Source organism: Suricata suricatta, chromosome 2, assembly GCF_006229205.1.
Source record: "Suricata suricatta isolate VVHF042 chromosome 2, meerkat_22Aug2017_6uvM2_HiC, whole genome shotgun sequence".
Taxonomy (NCBI): domain Eukaryota; kingdom Metazoa; phylum Chordata; class Mammalia; order Carnivora; family Herpestidae; genus Suricata; species Suricata suricatta.
This window is the reverse complement of record NC_043701.1, coordinates 22653348-22664618: the sequence shown is the minus strand read 5'-3', so window position 1 is coordinate 22664618 and position 11271 is coordinate 22653348. Positions and strand designations below refer to the sequence as shown.

At 47.6% G+C, this 11271-nt stretch overlaps 1 protein-coding gene across 2 annotated transcripts in view; it reads left to right on the top strand.

Moving 5' to 3' along the window:
• Positions 1-10667, top strand: part of TSPAN33 (tetraspanin 33) — an 18784-nt gene extending 8117 nt beyond the window's left edge. The window contains exons 2-8 of one of the 2 annotated variants that reach the window (XM_029955524.1): positions 4737-4794; positions 5455-5579; positions 5922-5996; positions 7052-7147; positions 8640-8768; positions 9171-9332; positions 9543-10667. In XM_029955524.1, the coding sequence (XP_029811384.1) occupies positions 4737-4794; positions 5455-5579; positions 5922-5996; positions 7052-7147; positions 8640-8768; positions 9171-9332; positions 9543-9644 (747 nt within the window). In that variant the 3' untranslated portion in view covers positions 9645-10667. Of the gene's footprint in view, positions 1-4736; positions 4795-5451; positions 5580-5921; positions 5997-7051; positions 7148-8639; positions 8769-9170; positions 9333-9542 lie in introns of both variants that reach the window. The other variant, XM_029955520.1, reaches the window with a different exon arrangement.
• Positions 10668-11271: the final 604 nt, after the last annotated feature.

The following is an 11271-nucleotide window of genomic DNA, read 5'->3' as shown; positions in this document are numbered from 1 at the left end:
ATATTGGAACTTGTCTGATTTTTTTCTCATGGTTATATTGGGGTTATGTGTTTTGGGGAGGAAAGTAGAGTGTCATTTTCTATTTAAAAACAAAAAAAAATTTTTTTAGAAAGGGGGAGGGAGGGGCAGAGGAAGAGAGAGAGAATCTTTTTTTTTTAAATTTATTTTTGAGAGAGAGACAGCGTGAGCAGGGGAGTGTCAGAGAGAGAAGGAGTCATAGGATCTGAAGACAGGCTCCAGGCTCTGAACTAACTGTCAGCCCAGAGCCTGATGCGAGGCTCAAGCCCACGAACCATGAGATCATGACCTGAGCCGAAGTTGGACACTTAACCGGCTGAGCCACCCAGGCACCACTGAGAGAGAGAATCTTAAGCAGGCTCCATGCTCAGTGCAGAGCGCAGCGAAGGGCTGCATCCCACAACCCTGGGATCATAACCTGAGCCAAAATCAAGAGTAAGACTGAGCCACCCAGGCGTCCCAGAGTGTCATTTTCATCACATCATATCATATACCTGTGATTTACCTCTGTGGATGTGGATCTTACTCACATGGCTGAGGTAGTGTTTGTCACGTGTCTCCACCAAAAAGTTAGTCTTCCCCACACCCCCTTCGGTACTGTGCTCTTTGGAAAGAATTCACTCCTTGCGAGTGCACTGTCTACACAAATCATTTGCAATTCTTCTGGAAGGAGGATTTGTCTTTTCTCCCTCACTTATCTGTTTAAGTCCTTTTTAAAAATTTAAGTCCTTTTTATCAGTATGGCTCATGGATACTTATTTTGGGTTAATAATTTCATACTTGCTTATTTTGATGTCCTTTTGGCATACCCATTTCAGTGTGAGGGAGGGTTTTGGGGTTGTTTTTTTTTTTAAGCATTTCCTTACTTTCTGGCACTATGAGATACTCCAAGCTTATCTTGTATATCTCCTGCTCCAGTAGTAGGTTCGGCCATTTTCCCAAGGAGCCCAGGGGTTGGCTATTTTCATTATAAGGTGATTACTCACCTTATATAAGGATAAAGGTATTGGTGTGTGCAAGTTATTTTATATAATTTGATTGACAACTCTTCAGGAACATGCCTTTTGCTAGACTCAGCTATTTTAAAAACTGTGTCTAGCTTTTAAAAATTTCCAGTGAGGCTTCATTCTAGCCAGAATATGAAAAGCCATTCTAAGAAGTATCTTTATCTCTGTCCTCATCGTGAAAGGAGGTCACTGGTGATATTGTAGGGTGTTATGAGGATTTTGTGGCAAAGCCTGATAGATTGGAAAGAGTACCAGACTGAGATTGGAAGCAGGGTTTAGTCCAGATGTTTCCTCTGCACCCATGTGCACTTGGTCAAATATCACTTTGCTCTTTGGGCCTCATCTATAAAAAGAGGTGAGTGGCTGAACTCATTTCTAAGGTTCTATTCAGCTCGAAAATGCTGTGCTATTAACAGCAGCAGCATTAACTCTGGGACGGCAGTAGCTTTGAGGAATTCAGGGTGGGAGATGTGGGCAGGAATAGGAGGGTGAAAGGGCAAGGAAGCAGTGACTCCAGGATGAAGAGGGAGATCGGTGATAGAAATACCAAATCTCAGTTGTCTAGTGAGCCCCAAGTAAGCAGTACCCTTAGTGATCATATTAAATATTAATGATAATATTAAAGTCTTCGTCTTGATTGTAATGGAGCCCATACCTGCTGCTCTAGATCCCTGGCTGAGTGTGCTTTAGGCTTGCGGTTCCCAAACTTGGCTGCGCATTGGAATCACCTGGAACACATCCAGAACTACTGTTGCCTGGGGGCGCCTGGGTGGCTCAGTGGGTTAAGCGTCTGACTCCTGATCTTGGCACAGGTCATGATCTCGCAGTTCATAGGATCAAGCCCTGCATTGGGCTCTGTGCTGACAGTAAGGAGTCTGCTTGGAATTCTCTCCCTCCCTCTCTCTGTGGCCCTCCCCTGCTCGTGCGCTCTCCTCCCTCCCCCCCCCCACTCAAAATTAAATATGTAAACATTAAAAAGAAAGAAATACTGTTGCCTGGACTCCAGAATGTGGTTTGGGTGCAGCCAAGCGATCAGCAGTTTTAAGTTCTTCTTTCCCTGCTCTCCCTCCCATTCTAATGACACCCACCTTGGGGAAGTGTAGGTTATAGATGCTCTTGCTCCTCTCCCATATAACATAGTCTCCTTAAGGGCAAGACTACATCTTACTCATTTCTGTGGTCCTCAGAGTACCTTGTACATAGTGGCTGATGAATTGAATTTGGGTAGTGTGTCAGTTTCCTATTGCAGCTATAACAAATTATCACACAAACTTCATAGCTTAAGACAACACAATTTTCTTATGTTCTAGAGGACAGAATTCCAAAATGGGTCTCACTGGGTAAAACTAAGGTATCAGCAGGGATGGTCCTTTCTGGCAGCTCTAGGAGAGAATCGATTTCCTGCCTCTTCAGTTTTTTTTAAATTTTAATTTATTATTTATTTTTTTTAATTTTTCATGTTTATTTTTGAGAGAGACAGATACCGAGTGTGAGTGGGGGGGAGGGGCATAGAGAGAGGGAGACACAGGATCCGAAGCCAGCTCCAGGCTCCAAGCTGTCAGCACAGAGCCTGACACGGGGCTCGAACCCACAAACTGTGAGATCATAACCTGAGTTAAAGTCGGACGCTTAACCAACTGAGCCACCCAGGCGCCCCTTCTTCAGCTTTTAAAGGCTGCCCATCTTCCTTGGGTCATGGCACCACACCTCTCCAACCTCTGCTTCCATTGTCATTCTTGTATTTTTTTCTGACTCTGACCTTCCTGCCTCCGTCTTCTAAGGCCCAACAGGATAATTACTCTCCATCTCCAGACATATTTACAGATTCCAGGGATTAGGGCCGGGCATCTTTTGGGGGAGCACCGTTCTACCTATCACAGATAGAGACAGAACAATCAGTGTAATTACAGGCCCACACATGGAATCAAGTTACCATGATACGTGGCATCTCTTTACTTTGTTGTTTTAGCTGTGTTAGGATTTAATCAGAGACCATCTTTGTGGCAAGCTATATATCCTAGTGAAAGTTTACCATGTGTAAAACAGTGAGGAGTCTGGGAACAACAGAAACAAAGAGAAGGTTCATAGCTTTAAATGATTCAGTAAAGGGATATTCAGAACTGCTAATTGGCTATGGGGGGCTTTAAAGGGCAGGCTGGGCTGCTCAGTCACTCTGGCAAAGGGCTGTGCCTACAGGCCTGGGGGATGGCTGGGATCTCTGTTGTGTGGTTGCCTTGCCTCCCACCCACGCCCCCTTGCGCCCTCAGCGTGGTTGTCCTGGTGCACAAGCCAGCCGGCACCTCCAGCCCCACTCACAGCTCTGCAAGTAGCTCCCTCTCTCCTGGACAAAGGGTGTAAGGGCCAGCAGATAACACCTCTAACCTTGAGTCTGAGGCCGTGTCAAATGATTGGGGGCAAGCCTGTGTAGATAGCCAGGGAAGTCCTGAAAGATACGGTTTTAGATATTTCCATTTACTGCTAAACACACCAGAAGGCAGAGGCCACTGAGGAAAAATGTCTTTCTGCTGAGGAACCACTTTGACCCTCTTACCTCTTTAGGGGCCCTATTCCTTTCTCCCACCAAAGCCCCAACATGGCTTTTTCCAGCTGGTCTCTGTCTTGTAGGACAGTGGAGTCTAGCCAGCCATCTCCTTCCCCACTTAGTCAAGTCCCTGCTGCTGAGAACTCCCTCCAGCCAGAGCGTGGCCCCAGCAATTGCCATGGTGACAACCAGCTGCTGCTTAGCACCAGCCTGGGGACTGGGCACAAAGAAAGAGTGGCCAAGGGATGTGCACACTGGGCTGTCCTGCACTCCTGGAGGCCCACGGTGGGGGTGGGGGCCAGAAAAGGCCCCTCTGGGGATTGTTGGTAGTCTCTGATGAGTGTGTTCTCTCAGGGAGAAGTCAGGATGTTTGAAGGGTCGAAACTCCTCTTTTGCTCCGCACTGGAAGCCAGGTTTATGAAGATGAAATCTCCCTTGCCAAGCCAGTGTGTATTGTACGCATCTGCGTTCATGCATGCATTCTTTCCACCGTCACGCACTTGCATTCAACACCATTTTGACCTCCAGGAGATTTAGACACCTGGGAGGGTGCATCTACTCAGGCCTGCTTCAGCTTTAAAACCTGCCCTTGGAGAAAGTTGGATTCAAATTCAAAATTTCAGAGTTTCTGTTAACTCTGTTAACAGAGTTCTGTTCCTCTGTTAACAGAGGAAAAGTTAACTATTAGTAATGACAGATAATATTTATTGTCAGGCATTGTGTTAAATGCTTTCCATACATTATCTTATGTAATTTCACAGTGGTTTTTTTTTTTTATGTATTTGTTTTAAATTCTCATCCTCAGATACAGAAACTGAGGCTCGGAGATTTGTCTAGCATAGGCCCAGGTTTGACTGGTTCCAAAGCCCAAATTCTTAACCACGGGGTAGTAACCTCGTATTGCCGTGATTTCCTCATCGGTAAAATGAGGAAAATAGCTGCGTCACAAGATAACTGTGTCATGAGGATCGAATGAGATCATCTTGGTAAAAGCTTTTCTTGGAGGCAAAACAGACAGATGCCATCAACTGGATCTCTTGGGAGGACAGAGATGGTCATCTCTGGGGCCTGGGAAAGTCATCTTCCTCCTGCTCTTAAGGTTACTTGCAGCAGTTAGAGCTCTCTGGTTTCCAAAATCTCAGGGTCTGCCTCATGCCCTGTGTCCGCAGGTGATTTCCATGGTGATGGTGGCTGTGGGAGTCTACGCTCGGCTGATGAAGCATGCGGGTGAGCTAGAGGCCTCCCTCCATCTCCCTATGACTCTTGCCAAGCCCCTTCCTCCTTTGCCTCCTTAAGCCCTGGCCCTCTAACATGCTTTCCTCAATTGCCCTCTATCCCGCTTTGAGCACCCTACTCCAAGGCATGAGCCCACCCAGGTCAGTTCCCCCAGATTTCCCCGACCTCCCATCAATCTTCCAGGATATGCCTACATTTTAGGCTTAAGAAATATCTAGGAAAGTAGGTAGACCTATGAGAGCAGAGAGTAATCAGAGGCCTTAGCCCCTCCCTCAGTCTGTCCTGGAGCAACTCAACCTCCATTCCAGTTCTACTGTGCAAAGTCTCCAGGAAACGGAATCTGCAAAACTGGGAGCCTAATGCCATTCTAATTCTTTTCTGGAGCAAAAGTGGTTCCTCCTCTCTCAAGCCTGGGAATAAAGGCTCTGACTTGGTTATTTGTCAGTTCCTCAAATTAAATGCCACGAACCTCTCTGGGCCATTTTTATTTTCCCCATGGGAGGGGAGTACTGACCCCCTATAACCTTCATCCAACCATACTAGAGACTCCCCTACCAGAGGGGAACAGTTTTGGGGGGCATCCCCCACCTCGTCTCTGGGTATCACTCTCAGCACCGGGCTCAGACTGAGAGACAACCTCTCCCCTAGAAGCAGCCTTGGCCTGCCTGGCTGTGGACCCTGCCATCTTGCTGATCGTGGTGGGCATTCTCATGTTCCTGCTCACCTTCTGTGGCTGCATCGGATCCCTCCGTGAGAACATCTGCCTCCTACAGACGGTGAGTGATCAGGGGCCCCACCAGAAAGACCCTGGCCCCCTCCATAAGCCTCCCAGGCTCTTCCTGATGCCATTCCTACGACCTTTCAGTTTCATCTGTCCCCCCTCCCCCCTCCAAGGCCTGTGCTGTCCACTCCCCACTGTGGAGCTCAGCCCAGAGGAGTCAGCACAGGGTGGCCACCCTCAAGAGAGCATGTGAGAGGCAGTGGCCTTTATGTGCAGGGACATCTGGGAGAAATGCCTGTAGCCCCTAGTACCCAGTACTCCCCCATGGCCCTGGGAGGGGCCACACCCCAGCACAGTAATCGACTGTCTGTCTCCTTTTCCTGCCTGCTACCTACAGTTCTCACTCTGCCTCACCATCGTGTTCCTGCTACAGCTGGCTGCGGGGATCCTGGGCTTCGTCTTCTCAGACAAGGTAGCACTGGGGCCCCAGGGGCCTCCTCAGGTGTGGACCAGAGGGAGGAAGAGAAGGTTCCTGCCCATGCTTAGCCTGATTAATTAACCAGCACTCCTTCCCATGAGAAGCATCAGCCTTGGAAAGATTCTCCACAGGGATGAACAAATGGCCTTTAAAGTCACCATATTTAAAGAGGATTTCCAGATTGTCAGGTGTTTTCCCCCTGACAATCAGAGAAGCCAACAGGAAAATAAATTCTATGAACACAAAGTTAAAGCAACCTACAAACTTCAATGGCAAATTTTGGGGTAAAATACAATGATCATTTGGGATAAAATACAATGGACCATAGACAATAGGAAGAACCTTTTATTTCTTCTAAAAATTGCATATTGGGATACACAGAAGGAAAGAAGGGAGAAAGTAAGCAAGACTTTGAGCAGGGTTTACCGTATCTAGAAGTGGTCTATTTAGTGACAGTCCTTTTAATTAAGAACCAGAAATCCTTTCTCCAAGGGCAAATGACTGCCAGGGGTAGTATTGGACTATAGAAACTTCGAGAACAGTAGTGGAGCACGAGGGAAGAAGGCATGGCGTAAACTATGAAATGGGGAGCCACTGAGTTCATTCAGAATATCCATCCTAGTCCTTCTGGCTTAGTAAAATCCTAAAATGAAACAGATCTGTTTGGAGTCTAAAAAGATGCAGTTTCCTTATGTCCACTAGAGGACAGTGTCTCAGCTTTGTAAGCCCTTTCCTACTAAAATCTACATACTGCATTCTCTGCTTTGCCTCAACAAGTATTTTGTGGTAATAGTATTCCCAGGTAGATAAATCTTGGATTATCTTGAAATGTGGCTTTGAGAAATGGCAACACAGGTCCTGCATTTCTCTTGTACCTGAGGGCCCAGAGATGGACGGGCTTCGAAATTGGCCATCAACCTCGGACTTGGTTCTGATTTTGAAGTTGACTTAAATGAAGAAGGATGACCACTGTCTATGGTTATTCCTGAAGGGAGAAGCAGGTTAGCAGTTCGTCCCGTGTTCTGATCCCCTACTCGTGTTTCTGACAGGCACGAGGGAAAGTGAGTGAGATCATCAATAATGCCATCGTGCACTACCGAGATGACTTGGACCTACAGAACCTCATTGATTTTGGCCAGAAGAAGGTAGGGGTTAGGAGCGGGGGGAGGTCAGCTGTGGTCTGAGAGGCTGTAGGCAAAAGTTAATGCCACCACAAGAGATACCTCACCTTTCAGGTCTATGGGCTTCTTCATTACCTGCCAGGTAATGGATTCTGGAAGGAAGTTTGGCAAAAAATATGCACAGTAGAGCACTTTAAAAGTACTTTTAAGAGAACAGAACAGTAGTATATATAGTAATCTGCCTTTGTGTAAAAAAGAAAGGAAAAACTGTATTCATATTTGTGAAAGGAATGTGGAAGGATATGTAGAAACTAAGTGGTTGCTTTTAGGGAAATAAGGAAATGGGCAGATTTTTAAATATTACCTATTCAAAAGTTAAATTTCAAAAATCATGATAAAATCTACATAATATAAAAACGTACCATTTTAACCTTTTTAAGTATACAAAATAGTGGCACCTAGTGCATTCATATTGTTTACAACCATCACCACCATCCATCTCCAGAACGTTTTCATCTTCCCCAGAGAAACCCAACCCTTTAAACACTAACTCCCCATTTCCCCTTCCCCCAGCTCCTGACAGCTATCTACTTTCTGTGATTTGACTACTCTAGGGACCTCATATAAGTGGAAACATATAGTATCTGTCCTTCTGTGACTGGTTTATTTCACTTAGCAGGTCTTCAAGACTCATCCATGTTGTAGGATATGCCAAATTTTCCTTCTTTTTTAAGAATGAATAATATTCCATTGGATGTATATACATTTTGTTAATTCATTCATCTTTCAATGCACACTTGGGTTACTTCCAGATGGAATCAAAAGTTGAATTTTATTTTATTAAAAAAAATGTTAATGCTTACTTATTGTTGGGGGGGAGGGAAAGAGAGAACGTGAGTAGAGGGGGCAGAGAGAGTGGGAGACACAGAATCCAAAGCAGGCTCCAAGCTCTGAGCTGTTAGCACAGAGCCCAATGTGGGGCTCAAACCCACGGACTATAAGACCGTGACCTGAGCTGAAGTCAGATGCTTAACAGACTGAGCCACTTTTAAATAAAAGTGCTTTTGAGAACAGTGCTGAGTTCCTCTTCCCTTGGTCAACTTGACTTGGATCCTCCTTGCTTTTATGGAGTAATGAGGGGCCCACAATATTGAAAATTCTCTTCTGTTTCCTCTGTTTTAAGACAAATCTTTTCAACACTGATCCTTTAATTATTTCAGCCAATGTTTTTCAACACTTCCTTTTGCCAGCCTCTATATTATGCAGGACTGCAAAACCAGAACCTGTCTTCAAGGAGCTCATAGTTGAATGTGTAAAACAAAACATATAACTATGGTCGTTATAACACGATATATAAAGGTGAAGGCCACTGAGAAAGGTTTAAGGTTGTGTTTAAACATAGCCTGAACTTACAAATAGAAGCTGGCCACAGACTTTGGGCTGCTGTGAGAATTTCCCTGGTCACCTCAAGGTGAGGATGGGCGATTCTTAACCTCTGTGTTGGGCTTTGTTACAGTTCAGTTGCTGTGGAGGGAATTCCTATAAGGACTGGTCACAGAACATGTACTTCAACTGTTCAGAAGATAACCCCAGCCGCGAGCGCTGCTCTGTGCCTTACTCCTGCTGCTTGCCTACCCCCAACCAGGTGAGCCTACATCCCGCCTCACTTCCTCCTGGGCAGCAATCCCAGTTACTTCCCAGTTCGGGTAGCTGCCGTTGGGAATCCCCATTCAGTAGTGTAACCAATCAATCGTGTAGGACAGCTGTCAGACGTTTTTCTTCCCCCCAGTCTCACGGCTCTGTTAACTTTTCACTCCCGAGGTCCACATGGGGATTCAGAAGGTGCAGGTCTCTAAAGGAAGGAGAACAGAACTCAGATCTCTCAGAGGAAAGGAAGCTCGTGTTTAGCAACTTCCAAGCTAGGATCCTCCACATATATTCCCTAACAATTTAGGAGTTTAAGAAGGGTGGGAAGCCCATCAGCCAAGGCCCAAAAGAAAAAGTTTGGGAATAGGAGTCCCATTTAGCTTTTCCACTCTTTCCCCAGGCAGTGATCAACACCATGTGTGGCCAAGGTATGCAGGCCCTTGACTACTTGGAAGCTGGTAAAGTCATCTATACCAATGGCTGTATTGACAAATTGGTCAACTGGATACACAGCAACCTCTTCCTTCTTGGTGGTGTAGCACTGGGCCTGGCCATCCCCCAGGTAACTTACCCTGTAAGCCTCATGGGTCGTATAATTCTGCAAAGACTCCTTTGTTTGGGGCAGGGCACCTGGGGATCAGCTAGGGTGTCGGGCCCAGCTGTTGCAAAGGAGCAGGGGATGGGATGGTGCTGACCACACTGGGAAGACTGAGTCAGGGAGAACAAAGACATCACTCATTGCTGAGGGCCCAATCCATCTTGCCTCTCCCAGCTGGTGGGAATCCTGCTGTCCCAGATCCTTGTGAATCAGATCAAAGATCAGATCAAGCTACAGCTCTACAACCAGCAGCACCGAGCTGACCCATGGTACTGAGAATCCATCCTGCACCTCCTCACAGTGGCAACAGGCGAGCTTCTTCGACCAACAGCAGTGGGTATAGCGCTCATCACCAGATGGAGACTTGGACTCCAGTCCCCCAGCGACAGCCCAGTGGGGAGAAGCCAACTCCAGCTGGGCAGAAGGCAGGGTGCGTGGGTGGCTCGAGTCTAGGAAGGATGCACCTCGCCCTTTCCCCATCCTAGCCCTCACCATCGTTAGAGTTATTTTGTATTCTTTTTAACCTGAGGCATTCAGGTTCCTGTTTTGTTTTGTTTTGTTTTTTAACTGTTATCTGGGCAGAGATGTTTGGGAGACAGCAACTGCACAGTCTTGGGGGTACTAGGTGCTGCTTTACATGGAGGCACGAGGCCGCTACTGACCCTGCTGGACGTTTTCTGATTCCATCTGTTGACCGCAAGACCTGGCTGGAGAGTGGGCACTAGCAGCCCTACCTGGAGTCCAGTTGGCATGATACCAGCTCCAGAAGGGAAGGGAGTGGAACAGGCAGTGAGCTCCGGGTTGGCTGGGGACAGTTGTATGGGTTGGGTAGGAGTGGAAGGCGGTATGTTTACTAAATGCTGCCCTGCCATCCTCCCAGGTAGTCAGGGTGAGCTACATCCTGCCCCTCCCTCATTTCCATGGAAACATGGCAGCAAGGGCAAGGGGTACAACAGCAGCCAAATTCATCCCTCTCCCCCACTCCACCCCTTTTGGAACCATGGTCTTTATATTCTGCAGCCAGCAGAGGTGGGACTGAGCCATTTGTGCCCTTGAATTCCTGTCCTCTGGCCCTCCCTCTCCAGCAAGTGGGGTTTCTTTAACCTTGGCAGAGCTGAGGAGGCTAGGTAATCCTTTCCCAACCCCCCTTTTCCCTTCCCCCCTGCCTACTTCCCCCCCTCCCGACTCCCCCCATTCCCCTGCACCAGAGCTCGGTATTTCTACAGTGTAAAAAGCAGGGACCTTGCTGGGGCAGGGGGAGCCAGACGTGGCAATAAAAATTTGTTGACCTGGGCTAAACTGGACTCCATGAATTTTCCATTCTGGCAACTAGAAGAGGAGGAGTAGAAGGAAGGGCCCAGTGGGTGGGCCCTCCCTCCAGGTGGGGAATGGAGACTCCCCTAAACACAGCGCCCCGCGGGCCCCATCCCTCGCTCCACCTCACCCACGACCAGAGGCACTAGGGCCCTCCCATAACCCCTCCGTCTCTGGTCTAAATTAGGTCGAAAGATTCCCAATACTGATCTGGGAACAGGGTAATTTTATCTCAAAACCTGATGTTAATTTTTTCCCAAAACTGAAGTGAATTAAAATTTGCTACCCAAAACTTTTCGGATGGGGGTAGGTAAGAGTACAGCAGAAAATCCGAATCTAGCATGCTCCGTTACAGCGGGGAGGGAATGGAGGAGGAAGGGCATCTCTTTATCCCGAGTCTGGGCTTTCCAGCCGCCTACTCCATCTTTACCTGAAGGAGTCCGTGCCGCGGCCCGCCTTACTTTTTAGGGAGGACTCCAAAACTTTCGACCTGAGCGGCCGGCTGGCTTCCGCGCGCCGAGAGGAGCGTGCGAGGGCAGCGAGCTGGGAGGCCGGGCGGGCGCGGCGGGGGCGGGGCGGGGGCGGGGCC